General features: G+C 40.8%; 1 protein-coding gene across 9 annotated transcripts in view; it reads left to right on the top strand.

Annotated features, from left to right (window-relative positions):
* The window catches only part of gab1 (GRB2-associated binding protein 1), a 156,632-nt gene that overhangs the window by 89,473 nt on the left and 48,647 nt on the right, over window positions 1–18,512 (top strand). For all 9 annotated transcript variants that reach the window (XR_012051242.1, XM_072916355.1, XM_072916354.1 and 6 more), the window contains 2 exons: window positions 4,415–4,543; window positions 9,908–10,073. Coding sequence is in view for 8 of the 9 variants with exons in the window: in XM_072916355.1 (XP_072772456.1) it covers window positions 4,415–4,543; window positions 9,908–10,073 (295 nt within the window). In the remaining variant the exon portion in view is untranslated. The remainder of the gene's footprint in view (window positions 1–4,414; window positions 4,544–9,907; window positions 10,074–18,512) is intronic.

Below are 18,512 nucleotides of genomic sequence, written 5' to 3'. Positions count from 1 at the left end.
GCGACCACAAAGTACATCCGTACACGACAATCAACAACAAAATAGGAAACACTACACACAGGAAAACACCAAAAAACTCAAAATAAGTCACGGCATGATGTGACAGGTGGTGACAGTACACCTACTTTGAGACAAGAGCTATAGTGATGCATGCTTGGTTATGGTTTGAATTTGTATCCAACAATTGCCAGAACGACTTTTTACTGTCAATATCGGCTGCAGAGTTTAATTTTTTAATGTTTTCCGCTAGTAGTGTGCCTCGGGATTTTTCCAATGAAAAAAATGTGCCTTGGCTCAAAAAAGGTTGAAAATCACTGCTGTAGGTTGTGGTCAGAATTTTGATACAGATGAACACACGTCAATCAATTAAGGGCAAGTAGTTGCACCCTCCCACGACCCCAAAAAGGACAAGCAGTAGAAAATGGATGGTTGGATAGTTGCTAAGTACATAGACTTTTTTTTGGTTTTTTTTAACTAATCTTGTTAAAGTGTTTCACATATTAGTAGCCACCTATTGGTAGTCCACTCAGATCCTTTAATTTAAAGGCTGTCTAAAATAGTGAATGGTGATGAGAATTGAGGTGTAACAATTTATTCTACAAAACAGAAGTAAGTACAAACAATAGAAGTATCAGCGCTTTGAGGGAATCAACCAAGCTATCAAAAGGTCGATGAAGTCTCTAAAATGGTCACCCGTCTCTCATGCTTTTTCCACGTAGGTTGCATCGCCTTCACTTTCAATTTAATTAGAACGTGCGTAAAATACAATTCCAATGTAATGCATCATAAATTTTCAGTTGTGTCATTACAGCACGTCCGGAAAAGGAGTAGGAAGAAGCAGGAATCAAAACTGAAAGTTAACTTGACGTGTGTGCCGAGCACACATATTCTCCTCCTTCACTCTCTCTCCAGGCTGGTACTTCATGACACCACACTGCAAAAAGTCAGTGTTCAAAAACAAGAAAAAAATAAAAATAAAAAATTAGGGACATTTTACTTGAACTAAGCAAAATTATCTGCCAATAGAACAAGAAATTTCGGCTTGTCAAAACTTTCCAAAACAAGTAAATTTAGCTAACCTCAATGAACCTAAAAATACCTTAAAATAAGTATATTCTCACTAATAACAAGTGCACTTTTCTTGGTAGAAGAAAAATTAGACCTTTTTGCTCTATGTTGAAAAATATTCTTAAATAAGTAAATGCTAGTGCCATTATCTTGACATAATGATATGCGCTTGGCATCAAGATTTTTTTTTTTCATGCTTGAGCCTTGAAGTAAGAAATTATTACTTTAAAAAAGTAGTTTTATAGAGTTGATACAGTTGATATTCTAGTTTCAAGCATGTTTTACTCAATATAGGTCATACAATCTCAGCAACAAGCTGTAATATCTTACTGAGATCATTTAGGACCAACACCCTTAAAACAAGTAAAACACTCCAACATAAAATCTGCTTAGTGAGAAGAATTATCTTATCAGACAGAAAATAAGCAAATATCACCCTTATTTGAGATATTTAATCTTACTTAGATTTCAGTTTTTGCAGTGCATAAGTAATAATATACGTGTATGAGTGAGTACGCAGGTGTAAAAACAGCGCATTAATTGTGTTTATCTTCTTCGAGAGGAACCAAGACCGTTTTAAGGCGTAGAATTCTGCTTTAAGGTGGAAAATGTTTCTGTAACACACAGGTCAGTCCCCAAATTCTGTGGGTATTTGGCTATTGTTCCCAAAGTTACAGTGGGTGGTAGGGTTGTACGGTATACCGGTACTAGTATAGTACCGCGATACTAATGAATCATATTCGGTATTATACCGCCTCTAAAAAGTACAGATTCCCCCGCCCCCTATCGTCGTCATTGCTGGTTTTACGAGCAGAGGAGCATGTACGGCAGCGCACACACACGGAGTACTTACAAGCAGACAATATGTAGACAGAAAAGGGAGAATGGACGCATTTTGGCTTAAAAAGTAAAGATAAAGGTGAAATTATAACACTGAAACACCCTCAGGAAGAGGTGCTTTAAGACATGGCTAGCTAGTTAGCGGCTAAAGTCCATCTGCAGTGTTTTAGCTACTTCTAAATCACTGATCCTGGTCTCCATGGCGACAAATAAAGTACGTTGCTTACAAGTATCATAATCACTGCAGGACGAGGAATAGCTAAACATGCTTCACTACACACCGTAAGAGGATACAATAGCTCACCGGCGTCACAATGTAAACAAATGCCATGAGTGGATCTACACCTGACATCCACTGTAATGATACCAAGTGCTACTATGATTACATCGGTATTTGTTAGCATCACAAAATCTTTTTTCGTTTAAAAAAAATATATATATTATGTTTATAAACTGAGGAAATGCGTTCCTGGAGACATGAGGACTTTGAATATGATCAATGTATGATCCTGTAACTACTTGGTATCGGATCGATCCCTAAATGTATGGTATCATCCAAAACTAATGTAAAGTATCCAAACAGAAGAATAAGTGATTATTACATTTTAACAGAAGTGTAGATAGAACATGTTGAAAGAGAAAGTAAGCAGATATTAACAGTCAACGAACAAGTAGATTAATAATTAATTTTCTACCATCCATCCATCCATCCATCTTCTTCCGCTTATCCGAGGTCGGGTCGCGGGGGCAGCAGCCTAAGCAGAGAAGCCCAGACTTCCCTCTCCCAGCCACTTCGTCCAGCTCCTCCCGGGGGATCCCGAGGCGTTCCCAGGCCAGCCGGGAGACATAGTCTTCCCAACGTGTCCTGGGTCTTCCTCGTGGCCTCCTACCGGTCGGACATGCCCTAAACACCTCCCTAGGGAGGCGCTCGGGTGGCATCCTGACCAGATGCCCGAACCACCTCATCTGGCTCCTCTCGATGTGGAGGAGCATCGGCTTTACTTTGAGCTCCCCCCGGATGACAGAGCTTCTCACCCTATCTCTAAGGGAGAGCATCGCCACCCGGCGGAGGAAACTCATTTCGGCCGCTTGTACCCGTGATCTTGTCCTTTCGGTCATAACCCAAAGCTCATCACCATAGGTGAGGATGGGAACGTAGATCGACCGGTAAATTGAGAGCTTTGCCTTCCAGCTCAGCTCCTTCTTCACCACAACGGATCGATACAGCGTCCGCATTACTGAAGACGCCGCACCGATCCGCCTGTCGATCTCACGATCCACTCTTCCCTCACTCGTGAACAAGACTCCGAGGTACTTGAACTCCTCCACTTGGGGCAAGATCTCCTCCCCAACCCGGAGATGGCACTCCACCCTTTTCCGGGCGGATTTTCTACCACTTGTCCTTAATAATGTAGACAAAATAATAGAATGATAAATGACACAATATGTTACTGCATATGTCAGCAGACTAATTAGGAGCCTTTGTTTGTTTAATTACTACTAAAAGACAAGTTGTCTAGTATGTTCACTATTTTATTTAAGGACTAAATTGCAATAAGAAGCATGTTTATTGTTCAAATAAAGCTAATAATGCAATTTTTTGTGGTCCCCTTTATTTAGAAAAGTATCGAAAAGTATCAAAATACATTTTGGTACCGGGACAACACTAGTGGGTGGGCTGTGTGACAAATTTCAAGTCAATCTGACTTAGTGGTCTAATAACAGTGCCCAGCATGGGGTCTATTTCCTAGGGAAATGGGGACAAGCGGTAGAAAATGAATGGATGGTTGGATACTAGCACAGGCAACACAGCCTTTTGTCGAATGTTCACCCTCTCATGTGCAACGGTTTAGGAGTAGAAGAGTTCGCTTACGCAAACGAATGTTCTCGTGTGTTCACGCTGTTTCCTCCAGGGCTTTATTATTCCCAAAGCTACAACAACAAAGCTGTTTTTAAACTTCCTAACACTGATTCCTTATTTGTCGGCTTCTAGTTGTTTGTCCCATCGCCTCTGAAACACTTCTGGTGACCTATTAGGTCTTCAGTTCTTTTGTGGAAATCGAAATGGATTGTAATGTCAAATGAAATGACTCAGCACATGTTTGATTCTGCACATAAGCCATCAATGAGAAGGCGATTCATCAGAACACACCATATGTATGCATGATTGGTAAAAAACAAGCCCGTCCATTTTTATAATTGAAAGCCTTTTTCCAACTGCTGCATTCTCCAATGTGCCCTTTGCTCTCGCTCTACAACAAATCTCATTTACTTGCCAGTTTCTTTTATGGATTTGGTTATTGACCACAATCAGAATGTGAGATCAGACTATGCGCCTTTTGTCCTGGTTATTCCAGACCCGCATTTCTAGTTTTCTGACTTTCTCTCTCTCTCTCCCTGGTTCTTTTTCTCGCTGGGGCACCAACTGAAAATAAAGTCAGTCAGTCAGGAACGGAGCAGTCATTGTTAGAACGCTCGCATAACCTTTGGTCTCCTTTTTTTTCAGGCATGGAAGAAACGGTGGTTTATGCTTCGCAGTGGCCGTTTGACAGGCGACCCGGACGTGTTGGAGTACTACAAGAATGACCACGCCAAGAAGCCCATTCGTGTGATTGACCTCAACTTGTGTGAGCAGGTACAGTTGCTCTTCCAACATAGACTGTCATCCATTTTCATATGTTTTTCTTTTTTTTGTGCATTCTAAGTCGTAAAATACTGCACGTACGAGGTGGCTAACAATGCAGCTAAGGGAAGTACTCTATTGCGCCCATAAAACCCTCTAAAATCAACAATACCGTATTTTTCTGACTATAAGTCGCAGTTTTTTTCATAGTTTGGCCGGGGGTGCGACTTATACTCAGGAGCGACTTATGTGTGAAATTAACACATTACCGTAAAATATCAAATGATATTATTTAGCTCATTCGCGTATAAGATTTCATGGGATTTAGCGATTAGGAGTGACAGATTGTTTGGTAAACGTATAGCATGTTCTATATGTTATAGTTATTTGAATGACTCTTACCATAATATGTTACGTTAACATGCCAGGCACGTTCTCAGTTGGTTATTTATCATACCTTGAGACCTCCGATTTCGGGAGGTGGGGGGTGGGGGGTGGGGGTGGGGGCGTGGTTAAGAGGGGAGGAGTATATTTACAGCTAGAATTCACCAAGTCAAGTATTTCATATATATATATATATATATATATATATATATATATATATATAAATAAAATACTTGACTTTCAGTGAATTCTAGCTCTATATATATATATATATATATATATATATATATATATATATATATATATATATATTAGAGATGCGCGGATAGGCAATTATTTCATCCGCAACCGCATCACAAAAGTCGTCAACCATCCGCATCCACCCGAATTAACATTTAATCAACACAGCACCCGCCCGCACCCGCCCGTTGTTATATATCTAATGTAGACGATGCAAGGCATTAGTGAGGTTATAAAGCTTTTGCCTGTTAAAGAAAGGAGACTGATGCAGAGACATTCAATGCGTGCCACGCTGTCACGGCCCAGACGCACACCAGTGCGCAATCATCTGGGAGCCGCGCTGAGCGCACCTCCAAGCGCATGGAGGTGCGATGTCCCTCGCACCCGCGGCTGCTCCACCCGGGCTCGCGCCCGAGGTTTCAGCGCGCACCGCGGCGGCCATCCTACTCGTCGCAGCCTAGCCCTAGCGGCTCTCGCTGCCGGCGACGGCCGGGTATGGGCCCGACACTCCAGCGCCATCCATTTTCAGGGCTAGTTGATTCGGCAGGTGGGTTGTTACACACTCCTTAGCGGGTTCTGACTTCCATGGCCACCGTCCTGCTGTCTATATCAACCAACACCTTTTCTGGGGTCTGATGAGCGTCGGCATCGGGCGCCTTAACCCGGCGTTCGGTTCATCCGGCAGCGCCAGTTCTGCTTACCAAAAGTGGCCCACTCGGATCACCAGGGTGAGCCCCACCCCTTTCGTGAGCGCACTGCGCGCGGAGTGACCCCTGTTACGCGCCCCCGGCAACGGGGGTGGCGGGCAGGTAAGCTGCGCGGGCGGAGCGCGCGGAGTAACCCCTGTTACGCGCCCCCGGCAACGGGGGTGGCGGGCAGGTAAGCTGCGCGGGCGGAGCGCGCGGAGTGACCCCTGTTACGAGCCCCCGGCCACGGGGGTGGCGGGCAGGTAAGCTGCTTACCTGCTGCGCGTGACGCCGGCCGCGGCGAAGGCGGACGAGGCGGTGTGTCGTGCGGTGGGCGCGGTGGTGACCCTGGACGTGCGTCGGGCCCTTCTCGCGGATCACCTCAGCTACGGCTCCCGGTGGGGCCCTCTCGGGGAAGGGGCCTCGGCCCCGGACCTCGGCGAGGCGTCCCTTCTCCGCTCCGTAAAAGTGTCCATCTCTTTTTTTTTTTCTTCTTCTGTTGTGGCATATGCTGCAGTTGCCTGCTCGTTTTTCGTATGTGGGTAACATTTAACTATGTATATATATTTCCGAATTGGTTTAACTGCCGCCCGCCTGAATCTATTTAAAATCAAATTTTTTTTATTTCAACCGCCCGACCCGACCCGCGGATAAAATATAATTTTTTTTTATTTCAACCGCCCGATCCGCGGATAATCCGCGGACTCCGCGGTTGTGTCCGCAAACCGCGCATCTCTAATATATATATATACATATATATTTATATATATATACATATATATATATATAAGATAAATACTTGAATTTCAGTGTTCATTTATTTTCACATATACACACACATAACATTCATCTACTCAATGTTGAGTTAAGGGTTGAAATGTCCATCCTTGTTCTATTCTCTGTCACTATTTTTCTAACCATGCTGAACACCCTCTCTGATGATGCATTCTGCTTCGTCTCCTTGTTGTGTGCGCAGTTGTGCACTGCACTCTCTAAAAGCCCAAGATGTTATTGTCACATATGCACAGTAGATGGCAGTATTGTCCTGTTTAAGAGTGTCACAACATTGCTGTTTACGGCAGACAAACTGCTTTACGGTAGACAAAAACTTGACTGCTGTTGTCGTGTGTTGTTGCCGCGCTGGGAGGACGTTAATGAAACTGCCTAAGAATAAACCCACATAAGAAGCCAAGAACTCGCCCTCGATCATTCTACAGTTATAACATGATTGAGCAGACACACTGCTTATATTGTGGGAAAGCGGACGTGAAAACAGGCTGTCGACACATCACTCAGGTCCGCCTGAATTTCGGGAGATTTTCGGGAGAAAATTTGTCCCGGGAGGTTTTCGGGAGAGGCGCTGAATTTCGGGAGTCTCCCGGAAAATCCGGGAGGGTTGGCAAGTATGTTATTTATGCCTCATATAACGTGCACTTATTCAGCCTGTTGTTCACTATTCTTTATTTATTTTAAATTGCCTTTCAAATGTCTATTCTTGGTGTTGGCTTTTATCAAATACATTTCCCAAAAAAATGCGACTTATACTCCAGTGCGACTTATATATGTTTTTTTCCTTCTTTATTATGCATTTTCGGCCGGTGCGACTTATACTCCGGAGCGACTTATACTCTGAAAAATACGGTACTGCATTTACATCTCTTGACCTAAATATTAACCAAGTATTAGCGATATTGACAGACAAACTATTTTTAGTGGAGCTTTTAGAGAGCTAATTAGCTTGTGCTGCTATATTAACATATTGAGCCGGTGAGCTGCTGCCTTGCCTCTGAGTTGGTAAAACTTAATTCTGGATTATAAATCAATCAATTAATGTTTATTCATATAGCCCTAAATCACAAGTGTCTCAAAGGGCTGCACAAGCCACAACGACATCCTCGGTTCAGATCCCACATCAGGGCAAGGAAAAACTCAACCCAGAGGGATGATAATGAGAAACCTTGGAGAGGACCGCAGACGTGGGTGACCCCCCTCAAATGTATATAATTTATATTCTAAATCGCACAACCCTAATTGGCGAAAGCATGTAGGCTTAGCATTATTACATTCAATGCTGTCTTATAAAAACTCCACTACTTATCTAAAAAGGGCATTCTTGATCCGCTCTTATACAAAAGTGAGATTGGATTGATGTTCTAACCTTAATGTAACTCTGCAACCTGCTTTGAGTTGTTTATGTTTAGGTATTAACTCTTAAGGCCTTAGTGGCCACATGCGTGGACAGCACCTTTTAGCTCTTATTTCCAAAATTGTGTACACTACTGAATTGGGGTCTTATGGCCGCTTATGTGGACACTTATACTGCCAACTGGTGGTGTCAGAAGAGTATAACATACAATGGAATTTGGAAAAAAAAATGTGTAAGTGTAATAATAATTAGCATGTCACTAAACATGAAGTACACGTTTGTTACTTATGGACTAAGTACATCATATCAAAAGATGATTCTTAGTTTTTTGTTCTAACTAGGGTCCAATAAGCCCAAATAGCCAAGAGAAATAAAAAAAGCATGTAAACAAACAGCTTGGGCCTTAAGAGGTTATTGATGGCTTTTGTTTAGCTTTTCTGTATTTAAATCCCATTTCCTTTAGACACTTTCTTGCAGTTGGTTCACAGACGGTGACTCCAGTTTCTGCCCATTTGTTCTCCATTTGTTTTCTTGTGCATTTTTCTGTTTTCAAAACATATTGCTTGAAGTTTTCTGATGTTTTCCATGGTCTACCAGTATGCTTGCCTTTTATAACCTTCCCAAGTTGTACTTGGTCCAGATTTTACACACTGACTGTGACTTTTTCCAACATTGCGTAACGATTCACCTTGAAGAACTTTGATAACCCTCATTTGTTTCAATTGACATCTCTCTTTTTGGAGCCATGATTCATGTCAATCCACCTGGTGCAACAGCTCTCCAAGGTGTGAACGCTCCTTTTTAACGGCGGACTAAAGAACTGATGTAATCTGATGCAGGGGTTGACTTTGGAAATGAACAGTCTTGCTACTGACAGTTTTGTCATGTTTGTGGTTTCCTGTGTTAGGCATTTTTAATTCCTGTCCAGTGCTTTAATTTCTAGTTTCTACTTCCTGTGTTTTTGAACCACTTCCTGTCTGGTGCTCTTGTTTTGTCAGTGTTTCCTGTTTGTCTCTGTGTTTTGAAGCACCTTTTACTTTCTGTCCCATGTCCTGCCAGCGCACCTGATTCTCATTAATTATCAATCAATCAATCAATGTTTATTTATATAGCCCTAAATCACAAGTGTCTCAAAGGGCCGCACAAGCCACAACGACATCATCGGTACAAAGCCCACATAAGGGCAAGGAAAAACTCACCCCAGTGGGACGTCGATGTGAATGACTATGAGAAACCTTGGAGAGGACCCCCCCCCCTCTGGGGGAGACCGAATGCAATGGATGTCGAGTGGGTCTGACATAATATTGTGAGAGTCCAGTCCATAGTGGATCCAACATAATAGTAAGAGTCCAGTCCATAGTGGATCCAACATAATAGTAAGAGTCCAGTCCATAGTGGGGCCAGCAGGACACCATCCCGAGCGGAGACGGGTCAGCAGCGCAGAGATGTTCCCAGCCAATGCACAGGCGAGCGGTCCACCCCGGGTCCCGACTCTGGACAGCCAGCACTTCATCCATGGCCACCGGACCATTTCCGTTTTCTTGGCGTTGAGTTGCAAGAAGTTAGCGGACATATTACATATTACATTTACACAAATTAGCTCTATTTAGTTCCACCTAGGTTCCTCCTTCTGTGCTGGATCATTCTACTTGTTAGTCTGCTTCCTGTGCACCTCCCTGTTGCCAATAAATATACTTTTACTTGCACGCCGTCTGCTATTTGCGCATCCTATTGGGTCACGCCACAAGCAATGCTCACCTAACCATGACTGATTCCGTAATTTTCTCTCAGAATTGAGCGATTCCCTATTTTTTTCCGCTAAAAGTGAAACTATTTTGCGGGGATGAAAGAAGCTACATATCAAAGCGATCCTTAAACATAGCGTCTTTTTTTAAAATCCCACTCCTTTGCCTCCAACAGGTGGATGCCGGGTTGACGTTCAACAAGAAAGACTTGGAGCACAGCTTCATCTTCGACATCAAGACCATCGACCGTGTCTTCTACCTGGTGGCTGACACGGAGGAGGAGATGAATAAGTGGGTACGCTGCATCTGCGACATCTGTGGCTTCAACCCCACCGATGAAGGTAAGATGCGACCAACGCGCTTTATGTACCAAGTAGGGATGTAACTATAAACGGTTTTAATGACAACTGCAGAAAAACTCCCGGCAGTTTGTATTACGTTGTAAATATAAATGATCGAAAATTTGTGATTTGTAACCATACTTTGATAAACTCACAAACTGACGGATGCCAGCTCGCGAGCGTAAATGCCAACATGAAAACAAGACACATTAACGTCTTTCCCCATTAAGAAACAACATACCCCAAATAGGTCTGGGCAAAATGGCCAAAAATAAACAAATCACAAATTTTTCACAATACCATTTTTTCCGGGTCATATGGCGCACCAGATTAAAAGGTGCACTGCCGATGAGCGGGTCTATTCAGGTCTATTTTCATACAAAAGGTGCACTGGATTATAGGGGGTTTTACAGATCATCTTCAAGTCACTTTCTGACAGTCACTTCAGGATGCGCCGTTTTGTGGGCGGTTTTATTTTCGTGGCTCACCTTCGACAGCGTCTTCTCCCCGTCATCTTTGTTGTAGCGGTGTAGCGTGCAAGGACGGGAGTGGAAGAAGTGTCAAAAGATGGAGCTAACTGTTTTAATGACATTCAGACTTTACTTCAATCAATAACGGAGCAGCATCTCCTCATCCGTGGCTCACTAGTGCAACAACAACGCCGGAAATGTGTCCCGTGAAAAACCGTCGGACCGGAACTCTCTGATAACTAAAGTTCCTTGGGTGAATAATGTAAACTCACTACACCGGTATGTTTTAGCGCTTTCATGACAAGTTTACTGACAGATATAAGTAAGAACTTTATATTAGGAATGGTGACAGCGGAGGGTTGAATGTCCCATAACAAGAAGATAGAGAGGTGGACTGGCGCAAATTTTCAGGACATATGCAGATCCCAAATACACATCAGCAGGGACCGGCTTCATAGCTTACCAAAGTCGTACTAAAACATTTTGATAGATTTTTGAGTGCTGTGTGTACTGTTCTATATTTTCAATGGAACATATACAATTTTGGAGTTGTTTACTTGAGTCATATTGCAGTCTACAAGTATCTCTTATATGTGACTGCCATCTACTGGTCACACTTATCATTTCACCATGTACCAAATAAAATAGCTTTGAGGTCGGTAAGCACAACCAAAATTATTAGCATTAGGCACACCGGGTTATAAGGCGCACTGTCGAGTTTTGAGAAAATGAAATAAGTGCGTCTTATAGTCCGAAAAATACAGTATATGTTTTTTTTTAGCAAACTTCTGAGTTTCCTGCCGTAGACCTTTACAAAGCTACTAAAAAAAGACATATACCGTATTTTTCGGATTTTAAGTCACAGTTTTTTTCATAGTTTGGCCGGGGTGCGATTTATACTCTGGAGCGACTTATGTGTGAAATTATTAACACATTACCGTAAAATATCAAATAATATTATTTAGAAGCGACACCGAGGATGAAGATTTCATCTGATTTAGGGATTAGGAGTGACAGATTGTTTGGTAAACGTATAGCATGTTCTATATGTTATAGTTATTTGAATGACTCTTACCATAATATGTTACGTTAACATACCAGTTGGTTATTTATGCCTCATATAACGTACACTTATTCAGCCTGTTGTTCACTATTCTTTATTTATTTTAAATTGCCTTTCAAATGTCTATTCTTGGTGTTGGCTTTTATCAAATACATTTCCCCAAAAAATGCGACTTATACTCTAGTGCGAATTATATATGTTTTTTTTCCTTCTTTATTATGCATTTTCGGCCGGTGCGATTTATACTCTGGAGCGATTTATAATCCGAAAAATACGGTATTCATTTATTTTAACTTTCAACAACTAAACCGATTAAAACCTCAAATGCATAGGTCATGTATGCAAAGTTACAAAATACTTCCAAGTGCACTTGCATTGTTGTGTAACACACTCAAATTAAAAAATTTTTTTTCTTGTCCTGACCTTATGTTTTCTTCTACCCCCATAGTATATAATGGAAATAGAGATCATCTGTTCCAGGGTCAAGCTGTTGCTATAATGCAGTATTTATTGAGTGGGGTGCAATTTTGAAGTCCTATTTTTATATTCTTTACAGCGAGGGTGTCCAAAGTGCAGCCTGGGTTCAATTTGCAGCCTGCTGCTGTTAGATCGCAAGCAAAAATTCAGAATGTAAAGAGAAAAAGAACAATGTTTGTGCTATTAAAAACACAACGCTTTGTTTTTTAATTAAATGAATGTCAAAATTAAAACAACTAATGGAGGCTGAACTGCAACTTTTTTTGCAGTCTTAAATTGTCATACGGATGTAAAAAGTTATTAACAACGTCAAAACCCAACTAGTATTATTAGTATTACTACCATTTTAAAGCAAATTAAGCCTTTTCCTTTTGAGGCAACTAAAAGCTGAAGAAAATGCCGAAAGTTATTCCTTATTTCTCTAACTACAAACTTTTGTGCAACTTAAGAAGCATTTTTTTCCTGTCCGAATCGGTTTAAATTGTACAATTTCAGGGACGTCAAACTTTAGAGATTCTTAATTGTTATGTTAAACGCAAGGTTTATTAAACCCTTCTGCAAAAAATGTAAATCAAAATCACGCTCGCACAACATACACCAAGTTCAAAACTAAGTGCTTTCATTTTAAAAGACCTGTCCTGAAGAATTTGGAGGTAATCCTCCTTTTTCATTGTCCCATTTACTCTCTGTAAAGCACCGGTTCCATTGGCAGCAAAACAGGCCCAGATCATAATACTACCACCACCATGCTTGACGGTAGGTATGGTGTTCCTGGGATTAAAGGACTCACATTTTCTCCTCCAAACATATTGCTGGGTATTTTGGCCAAACAGCTACATTTTTGTTTCATCTGACATCACATGGACAAACACAAAACCTTCTGTAGGAAAGTTCTGTGGTCAGATGAAGCTGTTTGGCCACAATACCCAGCAATATGTTTAGAGGAGAAAAGGCGAAGCCTTTAATCCCAGGAACACAATTCCTACCGTCACGCATGGTGGTGGTAGTATTATGCTCTGGGCCTGTTTTGCTGCCAATGGAACTGGTGCTTTACAGAGAGTAAATGGGACAACGAAAAAGGAGGATTACCTCTAAATTCTTCAGAACAAGCTAAAATCATCAGCCCGGAGGTTGGGTCTTGGGCACAGTTGGGTGTTCCAACAGGACAATGACCCCAAACACATGTCAAAAGTGGTAAAGGAATGGCTAAATCAGTCTAGAATGGCCTTCCCAAAGTTCAGACTTAAACTTGTGGACAATGCTGAAGAAACAAGTCCATATCAGAAAACCAACACATTTAGCTGAACTGCACCAATTTTGTCAAGAGCAGTGGTCAAAAATTGAAGCAGAAGCTTGTGGATGGCTACCAAAAGCGCCTTATTGCAGTGAAACTTGCCAAGGGACATGTAACCGAATATTAACATTGCTGTCACATTTTCAGTAGACCCATAATAAATTCATAAAAGAACCAAACTTCACGAATGTTTTTTGTGACCAACAAGTATGTGCTCCAAGCACTCTATCACAAACATATAAAAGTTGTAGAAATGATTGGAAACTCAAGACAGCCATGACATTATGTTCTTTACAAGTGTATGTAAACTTTTGACCACCACTGTATGTGGTACATACGTTCTACATTGCTCGCAAAAGCGTCTGCGTGCCGTCTTTTTCCACCGTGTTTGAAGTTTGCAGAAAGAGTGCATATTTTCCAATAAGCTGTTTATATTCAGACAAGGCAATAACTCTTTCGTGGATGTGACCATCTTTATTACCAATCTCGTAACTGAAACGCTCACAATTTGACTATGACTTCATTCCATACTTGCCAACCTTGAGACCTCCGATTTCGGGAGGTGGGGGGAGGGGGTGGGCGTGGTCGGGGTGGGATGGGGGCGTGGTTGGGGGCGTGGCTAAAAGGGGAGGAGTATACTGAATGTCAAGTATTTCTTATTTATATATGTATATATATATATATATATATATATAGCTAGAATTCACTGAACGTCAAGTATTTCTTATATATATATATATATATATATATATATATATATATATATATATATATATATATATATAGCTAGAATTCACTGAACGTCAAGTATTTCTTATATATATATATATATATATATATATATATATATATATATATATAATATATAGATAGATAGATAGATATATATAAGAAATACTTGACGTTCAGTGAATTCTAGCTATATATATATATATATATATAAGAAATACTTGACATTCAGTGAATTCTAGCTATATATATATATATATATATATATATATATATATATATATATATATATATATAAAATAAATACTTGAATTTCAGTGTTCATTTATTTACACATATACACACACACATAACACTCATCTACTCATTGTTGAGTTAAGGGTTGAATTGTCCATCCTTGTTCTATTCTCTGTCACTATTTTTCGAACCATGCTGAACACCCTCTCTGATGATGCATTGCTGTGTGGCACGGACAAAAGTGCTTTCATCAAATGCACTAGATGGCAGTATTGTCCTGTTTAAGAGTGTCACAACATTGCTGTTTACGGCAGACGAACTGCTTTACGGTATACAAAAAAGTGACTGCTGTTGTGTGTTGTTGCCACGCTGGGAGGACGTTAATGAAACTGCCTAACAATAAACCCACATAAGAAACCAAGAACTCGCCCTCCATCATTCTATAGTTATAACGTGATTGGGCAGGTGCGCTTTTTTATATTGTGGAGGACCTGAGTCCACCTGAATTTCGGGAGATTTTCGGGAGAAAATTTGTCCCGGGAGGTTTTCGGGAGAGGCGCTGAATTTCGGGAGTCTCCCGGAAAATCCGGGAGGATTGGCAAGTATGCTTCATTCCCAGATCCGACTTACAACTTCCTCTTTTTTTTTTTTTTGAATTGTTCGGTGGTGGCACTTCCTCTGTTGTCGACAGTTCTGAGCCTAATGATCCAGGTGGCGCTGATTCATTTGTTGTTCCTTCCTTCTTATTTGCCACTGGCTTTGGCGTACCTTTTAAGTCGCCCTGCACTTTCAGCTCCTTATGCAAGCACGTAGTTTGATTTAAAGTGTCTCTATTAATCCTCGATCTTTTCAAAGCTGTCAACTGATAATGCTGTGCCGAGGCCGTCCCCCCACTGGGATGAAAACAAAAAAAGATCCTTACAACGCTATTCACGCAGCAGAATTATTGGAAGCGGTTGTTAAAACTGCCGTGTGTGTGTGTGTGTGTGTGGGAAAGCGTGCAGTAAAAGCACAGATTGCCGTCCTCGCAGTTCTTATTACAAAAGAATGTCCTTGGCTCTCCCTTTAGCACTCACTCGCACTTCTGATTGTGAGAGTCGACTCCCACTCCTCTGCGTGTGTGTGTTGCTGAAAGTGCTGCGTGCTGACATCGGAGGTGGGAACATTAAGAGTAGGAGGTGTAGATGATCAACAGGTATTTTCCTCTTTCCTTAAGAGGGGTAAGATGTGGGGTTTGGGCAAGAAAGCCGTAAAGATGTGGAAGGGCAGCAGTAACGTTTTATATGTGAAAAGTGCTTCATGGTTTGCAACTAGGGGTGTAACGGTACGTGTATTTGTATTGAACCGTTTCGGTACGGGGGGTTCGGTTCGGTTCGGAGGTGTACCAAACGAGTTTCCACGCGAACATATAAAGTAGCCGCCTAAGCTAAAGTCTTAACAAGCTGCTCTGCTTCCTTCTGCCTGTCTCTGTCAGTACTCTACACAGCACCCAGCATTGTCCCACCCACACAACCATCTGATTGGTTACAAACAGAGCGATAACAGCCAATCAACAGTGCGTATTCAGAGCAGTAACAGCCAATCAGCAATGCGTATTCAGAGCGCATGTTTAGCAGATAAGCATCAGGCAGCGGACTCTCCCCAAATGATAATAAACACCTCCCAGTCAACTACTAGTAACATCACTATGAGCCCGTTGACGTTCTAGAAACATAAACGGCAGCTTCAGCTCGCTCGCAGTCCTGGCTTGAGGTGAAGGCTAATTCGCTTTTAGCGTAACGTTAACTCATTTTGCTGTGTGTGTGTGTGTGTGTGTGTGTGTGTGTGTGTGTGTGTGTGTGTGTGTGTGTGTGTGTGTGTGTGTGTGTGTGTGTGTGTGTGTGTGTGTGTGTGTGTGTGTGTGTGTGTGTGTGTGTTATGGACAGCAAAGCCCTGTCTGTTATTTCACTTTACCCTTTTCTGTGTTGATTGAGCTGTGTTGAAGCAGCAAAAAAGGACATTATGTTAAATGAAGAGTTTCTGTCTCTGATAGTTGATATAATAATGTAAGTGCATCATTAAGCCTACATGAACTCCATGGTGTTCAGGGATGAATAGTCTCTCCTATTGCTATTGCACAATTTTTTCAGCTATAGTTACATTAATCATTAGTAATGGAGCAGCCTAGTTTTGAATGGCAGGGTCCCTGCTATCACATGTTGATAAAAATATAACATTTACATAATAAAAAATCAACTACAGGCTTCCCAAATGCGGTAATAAATTAGGCATGAATCTGTTTATTGTTGCACTTTTTATATGTAGAAGAAAAGTTTTTTGTCATTTTATTTAATCTGAGCAACAACTTGAGGCAGTTTAATGTTGATTAACGTGGGCAGAATTATTATAGTGTTCCCAGTGTTAAAAGGATAAAGCCATTGTTTACAAATTTGGTACCGTTAAATAAATAACTAAAAAATGTATATTTTGTTGTTTTCTTACTGTACCGAAAATTAACCGAACCGTGACCTCTAAATCGAGGTACGTACCGAACCAAAATTTTTGTGTACCGCTACACCCCTATTTGCAACTGCATCAAATGTTAAAGTGCAATACAAATAATCTATAATTATATCTGAAGGGATGTTTAGCATTGTTAGACATAAGCTACTCTGCATGTATATTGGACGCTGCATTCAAGAGCACTTTGCAGCTTACCAAAAAAAGCAGTGCATTCGAATGTAAACAACATGGATGCCAACTGTGATAAGCGAGTATTTTGTTTTGATTGTCAATAGACAATCTTTTTTGGGAGCCTTGATGAAGGTTATGGTGGTTATGGTGTCAGTTTATTTCAGGAACATGCATACAATTACAATGTAATACATCGCATATTTCCAGTTTCTCATTACAGCATGTCCGAAAAGGAGTAGGGGGAAGCAGAGCTTATTTAATCCTACTCCTTTTCATGTCATAGGAGTTTTTAACACTTGTTTGTACTCAATTTGTAACAGTGAATACATTAATAACTAAATAAATGAATACACAATGAGTGAGTAAATAATTATGGTAACACTTTAGTATGGGGAACATATTCACCATTAATTAGTTACTTATTGACATGCAAATTAGTAACATATTGACTCTTAAATAGTCATTATTAAGTACTTATTAATGCCTTATTCTGCATGGCTTTAGTATAAAACCAGTAAGCCATTAACTAAGAGTCTTCCCTCAATAACCTCAGAATTATTGCTTATTAGTAACCCTTACCCTAATCCTTATATGTTCCCCTAGTGTCCAAATAACTCGAAATTAAGTCTTTGTTACTTTAATAAGCTACTAATTAATGGTGAATATGTTCCCCATACTAAAGTGTTATAATTATTAAAAACAAAGTTCTCATAAATAAATAGTTTACATTATGAGATGAATAAGATTAGCTAATTTTTTGATAAGGTTCAAGATGTTTGTCAGGATTCTTCTTGGCGAAAACCTGGCATTTGAACAGTTTCTTAAACTGAATAATATACTTTGTTTGGCTTCTTTGAGTAAATCAAACGAAAGAATATATGACAAAAATACAATAGAATGTACTACAAACTACATTAGTTTTATGAAGTAATGTAGTAATGTTCAGAGTGGACTTCTACGGTGTCTTCCTCCAGCTGCTTTTCTATCAAGCACACCGTCAGTAGCTTTTCCATATTTTCATGTATAAATGTCCGCGGTTAGCTCCACGGTCATGTTTTGATGATTTATTCTTTTAATTCAATGAATATCATTGTCCTTCACACTCGCTTTCCTAGTACCCATGCCTGGAAAACCAAGTTATGTCGATCTTTAGCTATAAGCTAATGCTAATGTTTTGGTCGCATCATATGGAGATGGAGATCACTCTGGCATTTGCTACTCCAACCACCCCTACTAATGGTGCTTGTAACTCAAATTGTTGCTTGCAACTTCAAGCATAACAATTAGCCGAGAGACGGCCCTTATCTCAAAACACTCTTAAGTTGTCCAGTGTTTTTAGTATTCAAAGTTTAGGAACAAGCTGCCTATCAGTACACCAGTTTTTGTGGGATTGCAGCCAATCAGAAACCGAGTAGGGCAGATCAAAACTTTGCCAGCAAACTAGTGTTGCAGAGCACACAGACTCATTAAACAAAATAAGAATATTGCAGTCAAAA

The sequence above is a fragment of the Nerophis lumbriciformis genome, linkage group LG27, assembly GCF_033978685.3.
Source record: "Nerophis lumbriciformis linkage group LG27, RoL_Nlum_v2.1, whole genome shotgun sequence".
In the NCBI taxonomy this organism is placed as follows: Eukaryota; Metazoa; Chordata; class Actinopteri; order Syngnathiformes; family Syngnathidae; genus Nerophis; species Nerophis lumbriciformis.
This window is presented reverse-complemented; position numbering and strand designations above follow the sequence as displayed.